Raw genomic sequence first — 19,573 nt, 5'->3', positions numbered from 1 at the left:
TGATTTTTTGGAATTAGATTTCCAGACCTTTCTTCCAAGGTGTCTTTGGGTGGATTCAAACCTCCAACCTTTCTGTTAGCACCATTTGCACCATGCAGGGGCTCCACAGACTGCCAAGTGCTCTACAAATACTAGGTTGCAATGACCATTGTCCTCTATCAATCAGCCTCATCAACAGTATTCATTGTCACCCTAATCCTTTGTCCATTTAGGCCTTCTACTACATCCTTCTACTGTGGGTTTGACCACTGTATTTGTATCTATCTGCCCATCTCCTCTAATAGGCTGAAGCTCCTTGATGGCAGAATTTTTTTTTTTTTTTTTAATTTCTCTCTATATGCCCAGAAGGAGCCCTGGTGGTGCAATGGTCAGCTGCTTACCAAAAGGTTGGCAGTTTGAACCCACCCAGCAGCTCCATGGGAGGAAGATCTGGCGATCTGCTCCTATAAAGATTACAGCCTAGAAAACTCTATAAGGCAGTTCCACTCTGTCACAAGGGGTTGCTAGGAGTTGTCATCAACTCAACTGCACCTATCAACAACAACAATATGCCCAGAACCTAGCCCAGCACCAAGCACGTAATAAGTACTCAATAAATGGAAGCCAGGCTGTAACTAATTCATAATTTTCTTGTTCAATACAAAGTGGCCCAGAACTAGCAGAGGCAAGGAGGGGAGAGGACTGGGAAGGGGAACACCCAGCAGCCATGAGCCAACAACTCGAAAGTTTCATCAATAACCTCGCACGCTTCCTGACTCGCTGAGAACCCAAAGGAAGCAAGGGCTTGTACAGAGGGCGTGGCAGCGGCAGCAAAAACAGGAGTCTAGTTCTTTTTTACCCATTTCAAGCTCTGCAAATGAGGGGATTGACAACTCATAGTTTGAGTCACTGGAACCCAACGGGAAGGTGGGCTGTGGCATACTCTTCTGGAAAGGATTTTAAAGGCTAGCTAACAGTCCTTTTCCTGAAATGATCAGACTGAAGAACTGCCCAGGGGCAGAGCAATGTACTAAGTGATCTCTCAGGATCTCCCCGGGACCTCAGGTCTCAGCTGGGGCAAGCATATTTGGCTCGTGGGGTGGGGAGGGTGTTCCCACGCCCTGAAAACAATGCTAGAGCCTCACTCCTACTCCAAATAGTTTTCGAGCATAAGAAAGCACAAGCGGGTGCTTTGCTGCTCCTAAAGTTATCGGATAATTTTTCAAATTCTTACCCAATTACATATTATGCTCTTATCTGCAACCTCCACAGGTCAAACAGCCCTGCTTTCACATCATGCCCACCGAGCCTGCAGAACACAAGTATCCCTCCCCAGCAATTCCAGCCCTTATAAACAGGAGATGGGATTACAGCAAGTTTTGTAAGAATGTGTGCATGTGTGTGAGTGTGTGTGTGTGTGTGTGTCTTTTCTTCTTGGAGGAGTAAAGAGTACCTGTGAGGCAGACTGAGGGTTAAAAATTAGGGAGGCTTCTGTTTCTGCTTAGATAATGATTAACTCTTTTGCTGCTAAATCCAGAAGAGATAGCATTCCTGGACCCACAGTCCTGCCTCCTGGCCAAAAGAGCAAAAGAAAGCGCATGCGCGCGTGCGCACACACATTTACTCTTTAAAAAAAAAATAACTGGCACAAATGGGTTTCAGGCACTGGCAATGGGAGTGCCACTGTAGTTTTAAGGAAAGCTAGGTGTTTCAAAGTTGTGTTTTTACTGGCCTTAAAATATCCAGATCAAGAACCTCATTAATCAAAGTACCAGATACCATCTACCCAAAATGCTTCGATGTTTGGTTTAAAATTGCTGACAGCAAAGAGCTGAGATAACTTACCTCACCACAAATCACTGAATAAATGCAGAGATCCAGAGATACTGCACAATTGACTCCAACAACGTCTAAAACACAAAGCCTATTAATGCTGTTGTCTCAAGATGAAACCTGAAACCGGGAGCAGGAGAAATGTGCAGGAAGGACCTGTGGTAACTATTCTCTAGTTTCTACCCCCCAAACAATAATCAGCATGAGGCTCTATGGCAACTCACTCTGTGATAATCATTTTTGGTCTTTTGTCCTTAAAATGATGAAGCAAGGAAGTACTAATCCATCTTTCCACTCTCCAGCTGAGATGCTGAGAACCCCAAAGGTGGAATGACTGGCCCGGCATTAAGTAGCTAGTCCTCATTCCCCCACAAGCCTTCCCTCCCCATGAATGATATTTTTTAAATGCTGTAATGATAAAAATATGGGCTGTCATGACTATTAATAGATCTCATTTGAAAACAAAGGACAGTTACTTTGCCTATTCATTAAGTGAAAAGAAAACAAACATAAACATGAGACATTTGAATCCTGTATCACAGCATACCTCATCATAATCACAAAGAAATCCCTTAATTTGACAAAGGGCCTAACAGATGATAAAAGGTGTAAGAGGCAAACAGCCATCCTACATCTTAGGAGCCTGAAGTCACTTCCCCACAGCCCACATGTCTAGACCAACCCTATGCCGGCTCCATATCCACACCATGTCTCCCCCAATTTGTCCCAGCCCAGATGTCAGGGATTAAAAGCCTCCCACTTCCCTATTTCTTTCATTTTAATTAAAGACAACCATCCAACTTCCCTTTCTTCTTCTTTCTTTTAAATTCAAGCACTGCCTACAACAATATAAATGTGTGTAATACCATGAGTTACACAAATTTGTTTCTGGCCTACCAACAAGGACAAGGAAAAACATACGAACCAGTCACAGCAGGAATTTTCTCACTCCACAGGTCACGGAGCTTACTAGAAGTCCAAGGTTTAACATATTTATCCTGCTTAATATATCCGCTGTCCTAGTGATCCGGTCACAAGTCCACCTCTAGGCCCATCAAGTAACTATCTTACTCCCAGATTTCTCCAACCGTGAGGCACATCTTCCTAGAAAATCTTGACACCTAACCAAGTCTCACTTCTACTGCCCCCCAGGCCAGCTGCCGCTCCACCACCACCTGTGACCTACCCCATGTATGTGTAGCAGCCACACACACGGCAAGCCTTGGGACTGGGGAGAGTGTGGGTCTGAGAATATTACTGTCCTTGTACTCACAAGGAGCCCCTGGGTGGTATAAATGATTAATGTGCTCAATGCCAAAAGAAAGGTTGGAAGTTTGAGTCCACCCACACGCACCTCAGAAGAAAGGCCTGGTGATCTACTTCCAAAAACTCAGCTGTTGAAAACCCTGTGGAGCACAGTTCTGCTCTGACACACATGGGGTCACCATAAGTCAGTCAACTCAAGGGAAACTGATTCTGGGTTTTTTACCTACAAACGTGGCTGCTTAATAGGGACAACATCACCATCTTTAATAAGCAAAAATCAAGAACATGAAAGCAAGGAGGACCTTAGCAATTTTCTATTTAAACCCCTAATTTCCTAGATGAGAATACTGAGGCAAGACGACATTTAGAAGAATGTATTTACTCTTTTTTGTACTAAGATATTAGGAAATGAGAACAATCGACTAAATGTGTACGGCATTTCATAGTTTCAAAGGCCTTCCACAGCGCTTGACAGGCTCACAACAGCGTTAAGTCTGTCTGGATTCATACTGTTTCCATCACTTACAAGCACGTGCTTTTGAGCAAGTTATTTAACCCCCCTGTGCCTCAGTTTCGTCACCTATAAAACGGGGAAAACAGTAGTAGTACCTACCTCATAGGGCTGTTGGGGAATTCCTGAGTTAATATATGTAAAGCACTTAGATCAGAGCTTGGACATAAGAAGCACTTGATAAATGCTAGCCACCATCTTCATCATCATTAGCTAGAGCCAAGAATTGTCCCCATTTTATACATGAGAAAACTGGGGATTTTGACACCTTTGGTGAGTTACCCTTAAGATCACAGTAGTAAATAGCAAAGTCAAACTAGAATCCAGGCTTTCTGCTTCCAAGTCCAGTGCTCTTTCCCTTAGATTCATTCTGCCCAAAACCGATATTGCTCTAAAATATCTCAGTCAAGATGCCTCCACAAGCAGCAGCTCACTCATCTGGCAAGATCTGGCCTAGTGTATCCCACTCCTCCCAAAAATATATCGGAAAAAGGCTAGTAGCAAGAGGGAGCAGACTCTAGGGATTTCAATGTTTGGAGAAATTCTTGCCAACTCTTCCAAAACAGGATATATTTTTTAAAGCTCATGGCATGTAGTGTCATGGCTAGCTCACGCTCTTGGGTCCTGTTCTTTTCTGTGCTTTGTCTTCCTGCGGAGTGCTGGCACCCAGCCACCTACAGCTCTCCAGGGACAGCATTCAGACTTACCCATCACACTGTGATTCTAAAGGCAGGCTCTGGGCTCAGACAACAAAGACAAGGTCCCAACTTTCACAACGCCTTTCGGGTCACCTGTCCACTAATTAGTGCATTTTTAGAAGAAAGGTTAAAAAAAAAAAAAAAAAAAAGACTTTGCCTTCTCCCTAGCAGATGGCATCCTAAAATACCCACAAAAATGGAGGAGGCATACTTCCCAGCTGTTTTTCCTTCCTCACAAATATATATTTCAAGTTCAGAACCATTCATTCACAGTGCATAAATAAGGTCATGGCTACCTAATACCAACTAACTTGAAAAACCAGAGGGGACAGTTCCCTTGTTTGTCCATTTGGACTTTTCCTCCTCATTTACCACACATCGGTTCCTCTCTCCAAAGCCATGCTTCAAAAAAGTACTGCAACAGTTCCTTTTTCAAGTCAACCCATTTTAATACCTGCTCAAGACTGGCCTCAATTCTCCCATTTTGGACTTTGATTATCTGCTAAAAATGGTAAATAAATCCTAGACAAATGTAGACTGTGTTTTCCCCAACTACAGAAAATCTAACTTTTGTTTTAAACTTTTGGGAATTTCAAGATTAATATTTTTCTTGGATTTCAAGGTAAGAAATGTGATTGAAGAAATCTGATCAACTCACATATAGGCCTACAGCAGTGACCCTGAAGAGGGGAGTAGGGCTAGTAAACTAGGAAAATCACACTGCACTTTGGGGTGGGGGATACCCATGGTGCTCGACAGTCTGTACCATTACCTGTGTTGGTGTAATCACAACACTCACCATGTTTAATCTGTTTTGAATTTCAAGTAACATTAACACAGGGAGTTGGGTTTTTACGGGTGTAGGAGAGACCCACGGAAGCATGGCATCCTGCCCTGTCACATCCAATCTCCACGCAGAAAACAGTTCAATTTACAAACATTTAGTGCTTACTATGTGCCAGAAGCTGGACACAAGAAAATGAATAAAAGACAGTTCTGTCCCCAAGGTGCTTAGTGACTTGTAAACAAAGAGATAAAAATGTAATATGACAGGTGCAATAATCCAAGTATGCACAAGGGCACAGCAGAGGAGATGCTGAGAAGAAAGCAAGGAGAGGTGCTGAGGAATCCTGCTTGCAATCCCGCATGCGGGTTATTGTTCAGTGAATAAGGATAAGCAGGGAAGGCTTCCTGCAGGAGGTGGTACCTGAGCTGAGTTTTAAAGGAAGAATAAATTTCCAGTTTGAAGGGAGAGAGCACAGTCCAAAGAGAGAAAAGAGCATGAATAAAGCATGGCGCATGAAATAAGTTATGTGGAAGGAAACTAGGGGCAGCTTTACGGTGGGAAGTGATGGGTCTAGACAGTCACTTATGCTAGGACCTTAGCCGGACAGTAAGTTTGCTTTTTCAAAAATCACTTTGACGGTATTATGTAAAATATATTATCAAAATCAAACTAAGAAACTATTTCTAAATAATTACTGCAGTACTCCAGGTCATTCATTTATTCATTCTTTATTCCAGTCAATAAATATTTACTAAAAGCCACCGTTTGAGTTACAATATTGCTGTAGACATGTTTCCTATCTTAAGGAACCTCATAAAACCAAACCAGGTGCTGTTGAGTCGATCCTGATTCATGGCGACCCCACGTGTGCAGAGCAGAACTGCTGCACAGGGCTTCCAAGGCTGTGAGCTTTTGGAGGCAGATGGTCAGACTTTTCTCCTGAGTATAAAGATCTTTTTCCAAAGAACCTCTGGGTAGGTTCCAACTGCCAACCTTTTGCTTACTAGTTGAACATTTATCCATTTGAGCCACCCAGGGACTCCAAGAGTTATTTATTTAGCGTTTAATATTCGCCACACACTGAGTTCGTACTTCACACACATTTGCAATAAACCAAGAAGGTAGGTGTTATCTCTACGTCACAGAAGAGTAGGCTTGGAAAAGAAGTGGGGTGACTTGAGCAAGGCTGTACAGCAAGGAGGTGATGTTGACAAGATTCCAGCTGAGGGCTGATTCCAAAGCCCATATCCTCTACACTGCATTACACGACCTCAAAACATTCCTACCAGAAGTCTTGTAGAAGAAAGACTACTGCAATACAAATACTCAGAACATAAGGCAGTATGAGATTAGGGCCATATGAGATCGAGTAAGAGAAGTGCTGGGTGAGTGAAATAAAGGGAAGGGTCATTTCTGGTCACAGTGACCAAGGAAGGCATCCCAGAGGAACTGGGCTTTACCGGAAGGGGAGATTTCAGTAGGTGAAGGTGTGGGGCTGGGCATCAAGAAAGGGGCATTCTACAAACAGCGCTCAGAACTCCGACTCTGGTGACAGGCAAGGTTCTAACCCCTGTTTCATCAATCACCAGCTGCTGACCCTGGGGAACTACTGAAGCTGCTACACCTCACTTTCGTCATCAGCAAAATGGAATAACAACAATATATTCCTGCTAGAGTTGACATAAGGATTATGAAATAATCTATATAAAGTACACAGCAAAATGCTAGCAAACGGTGATCTCCAAACAAACTGCAAAATGCTAGCTAACAGTACACATATTTAAAGAATGGCAAATAATCCAGATAGGTCTGCAGCCCTATTAAGGCAAAATGAGAAATACGGTTGAAAAGATAGGTTACGGCCAAATCAAGGATCCAGTTAAACATCAACCTGGGAAAGATGGTCTCTATTCTGCAGGCAACTGGGAATCCTTAGAGGAAAGATGCCATATTCGTAATACTCTAAACACATCTCTCCTGGGGGCCCTCAGCCTCTCCCCCTGGCATCCAGTTCCCTGGGACTCCTTTAGAAGAGGCATTCGGCCCTGGGGGCAGGCTCTAGCAAGGTCCATAGGAAAACAGATGCTGTCAACTATCAGCTCCTAAGGTAAGTGAGATCTCTTTCTTATTTTCCTCTCCTCATCGTCTATTCTCCCACCTAAAGGCAAAGTAATGGATGAGACAAAATTATTAACCCAATTTCCCTGGGAGCCTGGTTCGTCTTCTTTTATTAAGGTTACAGTTTTCCAGGAACCACACAGGGTAGCTGAGAAATTATGTATTATTTACGACTTTTTAAAACTTGGTAATACCTGGCTTTTTACTTAGTCATTTTTAAACTAGTATCTTTTCTATAAGGTGATTACTATATTACTCATTTATTAACACATTACAATGAAGAAATTTTTGGGTGGATGGTTATTTCACTATCTCATGTATAATGGCTTCACGGGTGTAAAACACGTCAAAACATCAAACTGTATACCTTAAACAGTGCAACTTATTGTATGTCCGTCAAACACAACAAAGTTACTCTAACAAATATGAAAACCTAGAAGAAATGGATGAATTCCTAGAAACACACTACCTACCTAAACTAACACCACCACAGGTAAAAAACAGGTAGAACAACTAAATAGACCCATAACAAAAGAAGAGATTGAAAATGTAATCAAAAAACTCCCGAAAAAAAAAAAAAAAAAAAGCCCTGGCCAGGACGGCTTCACTGCAAAGTTCTACCAAACTTTCAGAGAAGAGTTAACACCACTTCTACTGAAGGTATTTCAGAGCATAGAAAAGGACTGAATAATACCAAACTCATTCTATGAAGCCACCATATCCCTGATACCAAAACTAGGTAAAGACACCACAAAAAAAGAAAATTACAGACCTATATGCCTCATAAACTTAGATGCAAAAGTCCTCAACAAAATTCTAGCCACTAGAATTCAACAACATATCAAAAAAATAATTCACCATGATCAAGTGGGATTCGTACCAGGTATGCAGGGATGGTTCAACATTAGAAAAACAATGTAATCTATCATATAAATAAAACAAAAGACAAGAATCACATGATTTTATCAATTGATGCAGAAAAGGCATTTGACAAAGTTCAACACACATTCATGATAAAAACTCTCAGCAAAATAGAAATAGAAGGAAAATTCCCCAACATAATAAAAGGCATTTAGGCAAAGTCAACAGCCAACATCATCCTAAATGGAGAGAGCCTGAAAGCATTTCCCTTGAGATCCGGAACCAGACAAGGATGCCCTTTATCACCGCTCTTATTCAACATTGTGCTAGAGGTCCTAGCCAGACCAATTAGGCTAGATAAAGAAATAAAGGGCATCCAGATTGGCAAGGAAGAAGTCAAAGTATCTCTATTTGCAGACAACATGATCTTATACACAGAAAACCCTAAGGAATCCTCCAGAAAACTACTGAAACTGATAGAAGAGATCAGCAGAGTACTGGGATACAAGATAAACATACAAAAATCGGTTGGATTCCTCTACACCAACAAGAAGAACATCGAAGAGGAAATCACCGAACCAATACCATTTACAGTAGCCCCCAAGAAGATAAAACACTTAGGAATAAATCTTACCAGAGATGTAAAAGACTTAAACAAAGAAAACTACAATACACTTCTGCAAGAAACCAAAAGAGACCTACATAAGTGGAAAAACATACCTTGCTCATGGATAGGAAGACTTAACATTATAAAAATGTCTATTCTACCAAAAGCGATCTATACATTTAATGCAATTCCGATCCAAATTCCAACAACATTCTATAATGAGATGGAGAAACAAATCATCAACTTCGAATGGAAGGGACAGAGGCCCCAGGTAAGTAAAGCATTACTGAAAAAGGAGAACAAAGTGGGAGGCCTTACTCTACCTGATTTTAGAACCTATTATACCGCCACAGTAGTCAAAACAGCCTGGTACTGGTGCAACAACAGATACATGGACCAATGGAACAGAATTGAGAATCCAGACATAAATCCATCCATGTATGAGCAGTTGAGATTTGACAAAGGCTCCAAAACAGTTAAAGGGGGGAAAGGACAGTCTTTTTAACAATCGGTGCTGGCATAACCGGATATCCATCTGCAAAAAAATGAAACAAGACCCATACCTCACTCCATGCACAAAAACTAACTCAAAATGGATCAAAGACCTAAATATAAAATCTAAAACAATAAAGATCATGGAAGAAAAAATAGGGACAACGTTAGGAGCCCTAATACATGGCATAAACAGTATATGAAACATTACTAACAATGCAGAAGAAAAACTAGATAACTGGGAGCTCCTAAAAATCAAACACCTATGCTCATCCAAAGACTTCACCAAAAGAGTAAAAATATCGCCTACAGTCTGGGAAAAAGTTTTTAGCTATGACATTTCCGATCAGCACCTGATATCTAAAATCTACATGATACTGCAAAAGCTCAACTGCAAAAAGACAAATAACCCAATTAAAACACTGGCAAAAGATATGAACAGACACTTCACTAAAGAAGACATTCAGGTAGCTAACAGATACATGAGGAAATGTTCACAATTATTAGCCACTAGAGGAATGCAAATCAAAACTACAATGAGATTTCATCTCACTCCAACAAGGCTGACATTATTCCAAAAAACACAAAACGATAAATGTTGGAGAGGTTGTGGGAGACTGGAACACTTATACACTGCTGGCGGGAATGTAAAATGGTACAACCACTTTGGAAATCGATTTGGCGCTTCCTTAAAAAGCTAGATACAGAACTACCATATGATCCAGCAATCCTACCTACTCCTTGGAATATATCCTAGAGAAATAAGAGACTTTACACGAACAAATATTCGTACACCCATGTTCACTGCAGCACTGTTTACAACAGCAAAAAGATGGAAGCAACCAAGGTGCCTATCAACGGATGAATGGATAAATACATTATGGTATATTCACACAATGGAATACTACGCATTGATAAAGAATAGTGATGAATCTGTGAAACATTTCATCACATGGAGGAACCTGGAAGGCATTGTACTGAGTGAAATTAGTCAGTTGCAAAAGGGCAAATATTGTATAAGACCACTATTATAATAACTGGAGAAATAGTTTAAACAGAGAAGAAAATATTCTTTGATGGTTAAGAGAGCAGGGAGGGAGTGAGGGTGGGAGAAGGATATTCACTAATTAGACAGGAGATAAGAACCACTTTAGGTGATGAGAAACACAACATACAATTCAGGCGAGGCAGCACAACTGGACTAAACCAGAAGCAAAGAAGTTTCTGGAATAAACTGACTGCTTCGAAGGCCAGCGTGGCAGTGGCGGGGGATTGGGGACCATGATTTCAGGGGACATCTAAGTCAATTGGCATAATAAAATCTATTGAGAAAACATTCTGCATCCTACCTTGGAGAGAGGCGTCTGGGGTCTTACTAGCAAGTGGCCATCTAAGATGTATCAACTGGTCTCAACCCACCTAGATCAAAGGAGAACAAAGAACACCAAGGACACAAGGTAATTACGAGCCCAAGAGACAGAAAGGGCCACATAAGCCAGAGGCTACATCAGCCTGAGACCAGAAGAGCTAGATGGTGCCCGGCTACCACCGATGACTGCCCTCACAGGGACCACAACAGAGAAAACCCGAGGAAGCAGGAGGGCAGTGGGATGCAGATCCCAAATTCTCGTAAAAAGACCAGACTTAATGTTCCGACTGAGACTAGAAGGACCCCTGTGGTCATGGCCCCCAGACCTTCTGTTGGCCCAGGACAGGAACCATTCCCGAAGCCAACTCTTCAGACAGGGATTCGACCGGACAATGGGTTGAGGAGGGATGCTGATGAGGAGTGAGCTTCTTGGACACCTGACACTATGTTGGCATCTCCTGTCTGGAGGGGAGATGAGAGGGTAGAGGGGATTAGAAGCTGGCGAAATGGACATGAAAACAGAGTGGAGGGAGGGAGCAGGCTGTCTCATTAGGGGGAGAGCAATTGGGAGTATGTAGCAAAGTGGGTCTGGGTAGCAAAGTGTATATAAGTTTTTGTGTGAGAGACTGACTTGATTTGTAAACTTTCACTTAAAGCACAATAAAAAAATTTTTTAAAGCAACAAAGTTGTTAAAAACATTATACGAAAACTTTAATAATTTATGTAATTATTACAAGGTATAAACATAAAAAAAAATTTTTTATAAACATAAATACATATATGAACATATAAAGGTATATGTCAAAAACCTTAACTCTAAAAAATTGTATCAGGGCAGGTCATTATACAGAAATATGTAGACAGGTTTATAAAACTTGGGGGCAGAGGACATTAAAAAAAAGAGAGAAAGAGATTAACTTTTTGACATTATTGTAAAATCAGAAAATCAGCAACAGTGCTATTTTTTGATAATTTTTAAAAATGCTTTTGAGTGCTCTCATTATTTACTTTTAAACCAAACAACTTTAGAGGTAACTTTTCCAGGTTCTCCAAAACGCCAGTTCCAGAGCTGACATCTGAATTTTATTACCAGTAGAAAAATACATATCAGCTGCTTTTTCTGCAACTTGACATCTCATTTTATTATGAAGTCCTCAGAGGTCTACAATGTAAGGTAAGCATGATTTCCATGAAGAAAGCTTGTTTTATGGAAGGAAACATCAGCAGGTGCCACAAGACAGCCCACGTTTACCTGGAACGAACAGTGGAGGTTCACAAGGCAGGGACTGGGCACCTGCTGGCTTTGAAATGCGGACGGCCCCTACACACCAGGGCCAGGTCATACTCTGCAAACGTCACCGCAAAGAAATAATCAGCACTTGTCCAGGCTTTCAACCTGTGCAGGGCATGATGATCCGGCCATAAATACCAGATGGGCTTCTCCAGAGGAAATTTCTGTTCCCATTCCCCAGCAGAATTCCTCACAAGTAGAAGCTAAGGACCCCTCAGGGACACAGTTTCCAATCACTGCCACTTTCCACAACACGCAGCAGCCCCTGACTTCTTGCCCACCACCTTCTTCCAGGATCTTTCTACTCTGAGATGGAGAGTACTTGAATTTTTCCAAGGGCTTCATTTTCTTCCAAGAGTTCACCTTTCTGCAGAGTCACTATTTTCCCTGAGCAAGGGACTAGGTGCCTTTAAACACCTCACAGGAAGATGATAGCATCTGCTTGGGGATTCCAAGGAGATGTTTTACTGAAGCTTTTCACAAACTGATTATATTTAAAGCTCCCTTGGGGAGTGGGGGCTGGGAGGAAAGAAGCTTCGGAGAAGACCTTTGTTGGCATGAGTGAAGAAGCACTCAAACCTCCTGGGGGGAATGAACTTGTTTAAATACTAACAATAGGCATTCCCAAGTGCATGTGCGCACACACACAATATGACTAGAGTTTTAAATTTCATCTCAGGCTCTCAGAGGGTCCTGAAAGGGTTAAACTGTTCAAGGCAAAGGCCTATGCTTTTTCTGTCAAAATGCTCCAGATGGAAATCACAAAATTTCACTTCCCGGCTCTGTAGTGCACATACACTGTTCTCCTAAGACATTCAAAAAAAAAAAAAAAAGACAAGACCCCTAATGTTCTCGAGAAAGGGAATTTAACTGCTCAGCACACAGTGCCACTGTTTCAGACCACGCCTCCTAAAATATTTGCATTAACTGTCAATCTCGGGCTTTCCATAAAATCTCAAGTTCTGGAGAAGGTAAAGGAAGGGGGGACTTCAATAAGGAAAGGCCAACAGCTAGGCTTGTATGCAGTGATGTGAACTCACCCAAATACCACCCAGATTATCATCTCTGGTAACTATGCCCTGTACCTTATCACCACTTCAGCTGCTCCACACCAGCAAAGAAGCCAACAGGACAGAGGCCAAAAGGCCTCAGGTTATGACCCATGAATCTAACCAGGGTTGTCAAGAATTTCCAGAGATTAATGTATATGAAAGCACTTTGTAAATTGGAAAGAGCTATGTGAAAACACTAAAGATATTATTGCTTTCGAGTCAGACACTAAGAAGCTTGAACTTTCAAAGGAATCTGAACACCCACAAACCAGAAACAATGACAGTTTTAAGAAGGCGGCTACCAGCCAGGCTGACTAAGGATGCACGTCCCTCCCAAAACCACACTGGGGTAGGGGTTGGGGCTGCAGCCTTGCAAGTCCTCTAGGCACATGAAAGCAGGTGGTTTCAGAGAAAGCAAAAACCACAGGAAAGAGAGGGTCCTACGAAGTCCACTTGATTCAAACCATTCTGACTGAAAAGCAGGACCCAGGACTCTGGTCTGAGACAAACAGAACAACAGAGGTCAATGAATCTCCTGTGGATAAGACAGTTCAGCTGTTCATTTAACAGAAAAGCAAACTGAGGCCCAGAAGGTTTAAGTGACTGACCCAAGGTTCATTTTATTACTACAGAAGAACTTAAACTACAACTCAAGTGTCATTCCTAGACTTGTTTCCTATCATTTAATAGCTGGGGGCTTTGTAGTGAATATGCAAAGCAGCCTTAATGGTCAGCCCAATTGGGCAAGAAGAAAGGCTCAACAAACAGATAAGTAAACTACTGTACCTACTGAGCACTTATATGTGCCAGATGCTGTGCCAAACGATTTATACACCCTATTTCATCAAATTCTTACAACTACCTTCGGGAATGGATATTATTCAGCCTGAGGTTGATTACCTTGCCTGAGGTAGCAAGGAAAGCAAAAGGCTTTATACCAGATTTAAACCCGGATCTGTCTGACTAAAATCTGCACTCTTAACCATCAGACCAACCGCCTCGCTGTTACAGCCATTTTCATCTTGGCATCTGCAAGACAAGTAAGGCCAGCAGCACTGCGTGTCCTATTAAAAAAAATAAAAAAAACCCATTGCTGTCGAGTCCTATGGAACACGTAAAAGCTGAACTCATGATTCTGACCAAGGACTGCCAGCTAGTGAGGGGCAGAGCCAACCAAGAATCCTGCTCTCTGTCTCCAAATTCTCAGCTCTTTATCCAAGGAGAGCACAGGTTCTAGAGCGAGTTCTGGAATGTGAGCACCACAGGGTGGGGACTTTGTTTTCTTCATTGCTATAATTGCTAGTCCTCAGGACACATATAGGCACTTGGTAAACAGCTGCTGAATAAAGCGATCTTGGGAGGGTTTCTTATTCTTGCTAAGCCTCAGTTTCCGCGTGTGACAAATGGAGGATGACAACACCACCCACCTCCTGGGTTGGTGTGAGGGTTCAACAAAACAGTTCACGTACAGCACTTGAGACAGTCGGGAACAGAGTGAGTATCCCAAATGTAATCTATTATTACTATTACTCATTGACAGATTTTGGCTTCCTAAGGAGTTTTTTTTTTTTTTTTTTTTTTTTACCATCCAGGTAGAAGGATATTTTTCATAGCAAAGATCTAGAATAGAAAACTGGGAGCTGGTAAACCTGCTTCTCATTTCAGGTCTACCACCACCTAGCTGTGTGACCTTGGACAGATCTCTTCATCTCTCTGTACTCTCCTCAGCTGTCAAATGAGGGATAGGACTATTCAAATCAGTTTCATAAGCATTTATTGGGCACCTTCTCTGAGTAAGACATCATGCTCAGCCACGTACAAAATTCTATGACCCTGAATGGTGTCAAATGGAAAAATACCAGAGCAAAGCAAAACACCTCTTTGCTTGTGGCAAGGTTGAAAAGAAACCCCCAGCGGCCAACTGCATTACATCATCTCAATGAGCAATGTTTGTAAATACAGAGTGTTTAATTTTGAGACGCTCATGAGAAATCCTTTACCAATAAGAAATCGGTATGTACAGTCCTATTAACGCCTTTCAGCCCTGAACCTTCCAAAAAATAAACATGTAAAATTACTTTGCACCTTAGTCAAATGGTGTGCGGCTGGAGAGAATCCTGGGGAAGTCAAAGAATTAACACTCCTTATGGCAACAATTAAGAATAGGATGTGAGAAGAGAATGACATATCTGGTTAAAACTGCAGGGGGGTTCCAGGAGCAGAATGCAGTGCATCTAGAAAGGACATGGAGGCCACTGGCCTATTGTTTACAAAAACAGCCACAGATTATGAACAGGGACAAGAGGCCAAGACCTCAATTATAACTTAAAACCACACCTCTCCCAATCCCAATTCAGCTGAAGCCATCCATCAGTCAACTCCCCATCTCTGAAATAAACCCCCAAAATTTGCAGTCAAGTGGAGAGACGGTCCCTGAGGGCACCTCCAGCATTGACCAAGTGATGACACAAAAAAGATCCTGAAGGCACAATGCCTTCAAACTACCTTCCGAGAGATAAGGCAGCTGCCTATTTCAAACCCCAGGCCTCCTCTGACCCCAGGTAATCATTAGTGGGGAGACATGGCCCTTCCCAAGTCCTCTATGATAGGAAAAGGTCTCCTTGCATTGGTGCAGGGAAAGAAGGAGGGGCCCCTCTCTCTGTACTCTGAAACAAAGGAAAACCCAGAGCTCCATCCATGTGGTGTAACAGTCAAGGCCACCCACCTCTCCCACTCTCCAGCTGAGGTCTCAATGGGCTGAAGCCACATGGCTCGTACCAGTGACTGGCCGGGAAGGGACAGTGCCTTGCATAAACACATGCTGTGGCCCTTCAACAAGCTGAAGTCCCTCCTAAGGGAACTGCTGGTTAAGGAAAGGCTATCCGGGAACAGGTTCTGGATTCCCAAGCCCAGCCTAACCATCACCTAAATGTGGAGACATGTCACTTGGCTTCTCTAGGTGCACTTTTTGCTTTACCCTTCACATTTGCTGCAGGGAGGAAAACAGGGCTTTCAAAGCATGTATTCTGGGGCAAAGGGAGATAACACAGGAGGGTTAAGCAGCTGTCTTCCCATTTTCCAGAACCAACACCACCCGGCAGCCCTAACAGCCCACCTCTATCCAGACTTAGGTGAGGGTGGAGGCCGGATGTGGGTGACCTTATTCCTTCCCTCTCTGATGTCTGACTGTACGCTGGGCAGCCAGGCACCAGGCAGATACGAGGTGCACCCAAGGTGGCCATAAACTTTGTGTCTGATACCATACCACAGCAAATCTCATATTTTGATATAGTGCACCAGAAAAAAAAAACCCGCCTCTCCTAGGGCTCTCCAAATGGCACACCTTCTCAAGGTTGCCTTTCTCAGCCTGGACTCCTCTTCAACCTCTGAAATAAATTCTCAAACATCTGTCAGACTTCAGTTGTCTTTCAAGGAAACCTGAGATATCCTGAGGCAAAGTGCTGCCTTTCTTTCTCCAAGAACCTCCTGCCCCTCCCCCATGCCCATCCAGCCTAGGGGGGAAAGGGCCGCCCCAAAAGACAGCCAAACCAGCCCCACAGAGACAAACCTGAAGCCCACTCGGAAAACTGCCTTCCTTCTCCTATGGCCCCTGGCACTGTCCATCCCTTGGTGGGTCAGACCCACCTACGAAACCATCTCTGGGGTCAGCCTATCCCTACCTGCTCCACCCAAAGATATGAACAGCCTGCAAATCCAGGTGGGAAAGCGTGCCTCATGGCTCCACACAGCACATACATTATGCCGTTTTTCAAAGCCCTTACCTTTGACCTGAGTATCGTACTCTGCTATGATCTCCTTATCCTTTTTGAATTTAGCTGGAGACGTCATGTTTTCCTCCTTTCTTCCAAATTCGAATTGTAAATTGATAGATCCACGGGAAAAATCCAACCACCGAAATCAACACCTCCAAGACCGCTTCTCGCAAGGGCAGAAAGGGCCCCGCGGTGGTCTCCAGCGCTCCGGCGAGCGCGGGCTGCGGGCTGCGGGCTGGGCAGGCGGCTAAGGCGGGCACATGCAGACGGTGGGCACCGGGCCGGGCGCGGCAGCGGCTGTTCTGTGCTAGAGCCCGAGCCGCAGGCTCAGCATTAGCCGGGAGAACTGCAGCGCCCGGAGGCTGGCCTGGGGTCTGACATCAACGACACAGGCTGGGAGTGGAAGTCCTTCCGCACAACAGCATGGTGTGGGGGTGCGGGGGTGTGGACGCGCCCAATTGTGTCCCCGAGAGGGAGTGGGTGCGTATCGGGGCGCCGGGCAAGGGCTGGGCGTGCTTCCCGGGTTTTTGTTGTACAGTCTCGAAGACGCTGCAAATCAAATCCCCAACAGGAGCCGCAGCAGCGCGGACTGGGTCGGAAGTCGTTTGCTCCGGTTCACTTGCCTGTAAACGCAGGAAAAGGGGGAGGGACAGGGGGCGATCAACCCGAGCTCAAATCCTAATCGCGGCGGGGGTGGGGTAGGGGACGTCGATCCCAGGGCCCATTCAAACGCCGCCCGGCCCTCAGAGCCCAGCACGGCGAGGTAGGAAGGAAGGATTTTGTTTTAAGGCTGAAAGGAAACACTTTGGGGCAGCCGCCTGCGCGGGCTCCGGGCAGAAACTGCGGCGGGAACGCGGGGCTCCGGGCAGGGACTGCGACACCTCGGCGGCCGCCCGCCCTCCCGAGTCCCGCCAGCGCGGGGCAGAGGCCAACCCGAAGGGGTCCTCCCAGCCCTGCCTCCGACACGGCCTCTGAACCCTGGCTAGGGCACCTCCCCGGACATCAAAGAGGGATCAAAGCCGGGGAGGGACGAGCCACCCGGGCACAACTTTTCTTCCCCTCCCGCCCCTCCTCCCAGTTGTTTTGTTTTTGGTTACTAGCTTCTCTTGGCAGCAAAATGTTGGGGGGTGGAAAGGGAAGATCTGCAGGAAAAAGCTTGCTCGGCACGGGACACATCCAGGAAAACAATGTGGTCGGCAGAAGCAGGAAACGGGTTAGAGGCGAGGGTCGGGGCCGGGAAAAGCCGGGGGAGGGGGAAGGAAGGCAGCCGTCGCCTCCCGCAGCCAGGGACCCGAGAGATTCTAAACGCCACTCCCCAAATATTTGTTGTCACCCAAGCCGAGAGATCCCAGATACCGCACCCAATCCGAGCCTGTGCGTGGGGGGTGGGGTGGGGATCAGCGAGGGCCGCATACCCGATTCCTCGCCCCAGGAGGTGCCGGAGATCCCGCCCCAGCCAAGGCCCGGGAGGCGGGAGGGAACCCAGCGAGAGCGCAGAGCCGGGCGCCTGGCTCGCCGGCGTGCCGCAGCGGCGACCCTTCCTCCTTCCCTCTCTCCTCGCCCCCTTCCCTCTCCGCGCCCGGAGGAAAAGGTTCACGTCTTCCTCCAGCCGCGGGAAGTGAGAGCCACCACCCGCGTGAGCCTCTTCCCGGGGTGGAGGAAGGGCCGCCCGGAGGAAGAGGGAGAGAGGCGGCGTGGTTCCAGCAGGCAGGAAACCGGAGGGGGGTGTGAGGTGGGGTCCCGAGGTTGGACGGGAGCCCAGGAATAGCTGAAGGATCTGCACACGTTTGGAAGGCGGGAGGGAGAGGGCCAGGTTAAGAGACTACCGTGGGCCGCGATGTTTCGCGAAGCGCAAGGATGTTAACTTCGGGGACCGAGATGTGGGTCTGGGAACGGGAGTGGGCGAAGGGGACTATCCCGGGAGGGCCCGGGGGCTGGGACGGGGAAGAGCCCCGGAAGCAGTGCGGAACACCCATCCTTGTGGGTCCTAAGCTCTGACTCGGGATGTCTGCCGCGGCTCGGAGCCCGGGTGAGAAGGAAGCTGATGGTTGAGGGTGACGGCTGCCGAACGGTAGACTAAGGCTGCCGGCGTCCAGAGGAATTGGGAGAGGGCAGGGTGCGGGCTGTGCTGCGGTATGTGAACAAGGGCAGAGTCCCAGGCTGTGCGGAGAAGGGCGGAGAGACGCCGTCTTGAGAAGCATTATGGGATGTACTGGGAAATTTGGAGAGGGTCCGAAGGGGAGGGGGTCTGAGGGATTCCGGGTGGCACCGCCAAGATGCAGGCAGCAGCATCCGCGCCCTCTCCTTCCCGCCCCAGCCCGGGTTTGTTCAGGCAGGGCTTCACCCCGGCGGCCGGGGAGAAAAAGGGTAGAAGGAAGGAGCCTTTACCTGGCTCTGACGCGACGGGTCCCAGGCCCCCGGCTCCGCTTCCCACTCAGAGATTCCTACCCTCTCTTCCCCGCCACCCGCTTCTACGTAGTTCGGTCCCCTAGTCCCCTGAGGAGCCTCCGCCAACTCCACAGGACCCCGCCGGGCAGCAGAACCCACCCCCCTGCCAATCACCGCCCGCTTCCTATCGACCGATGGGGCCTAGAGCCAATAAGAATAGCGGATCCCGGGAGGCCAGTACGGAGGAGGAGGAGCTGGCGACACGGAGGTGTGACTAACATCACCGAGGCGTGGTCACAGAATATGCTCCTCCCCGGGTTGTCGGAACCTAAAGTAGAATTGGTGGGCGGGATTAAGGTGGAACCAACAACCAAACACCAACTCTGGAGAGAAGACACGACCAATTGGACCCGGGTAGAGAGGAGCGGCGTTGCGGAGAATTTTAACCAATAGAGAGTGGAGACCGGCAGGCAATGCAAAATGTCTTCCAGTAAGAGGAGCGAAGGGCGAGCCTTTCCTCTTTCACTGGCTTTGCCTAAACCTCCCG

General features: G+C 45.8%; 1 protein-coding gene across 14 annotated transcripts in view; it reads right to left on the bottom strand.

Annotated features, from left to right (window-relative positions):
- The window catches only part of SRGAP2 (SLIT-ROBO Rho GTPase activating protein 2), a 298,674-nt gene extending 279,507 nt beyond the window's left edge, over window positions 1-19,167 (bottom strand). For 3 of the 14 annotated variants that reach the window (XM_049858115.1, XM_049858117.1, XM_049858119.1), the window contains exons 1-2: window positions 19,027-19,165; window positions 16,648-17,261 (exon numbers count right to left, since the gene is read on the bottom strand). In XM_049858115.1, the coding sequence (XP_049714072.1) occupies window positions 16,648-16,714 (67 nt within the window). In that variant the 5' untranslated portion in view covers window positions 16,715-17,261; window positions 19,027-19,165. Of the gene's footprint in view, window positions 1-16,647; window positions 17,262-18,053; window positions 18,276-19,026 lie in introns of those variants that run through there. The other 11 variants (XR_007513824.1, XR_007513823.1, XM_049858120.1 and 8 more) reach the window with 9 other exon arrangements.
- Window positions 19,168-19,573: the final 406 nt, after the last annotated feature.

The sequence above is a fragment of the Elephas maximus genome, chromosome 18, assembly GCF_024166365.1.
Source record: "Elephas maximus indicus isolate mEleMax1 chromosome 18, mEleMax1 primary haplotype, whole genome shotgun sequence".
Lineage (NCBI taxonomy): Eukaryota > Metazoa > Chordata > Mammalia > Proboscidea > Elephantidae > Elephas > Elephas maximus.
This window is presented reverse-complemented; position numbering and strand designations above follow the sequence as displayed.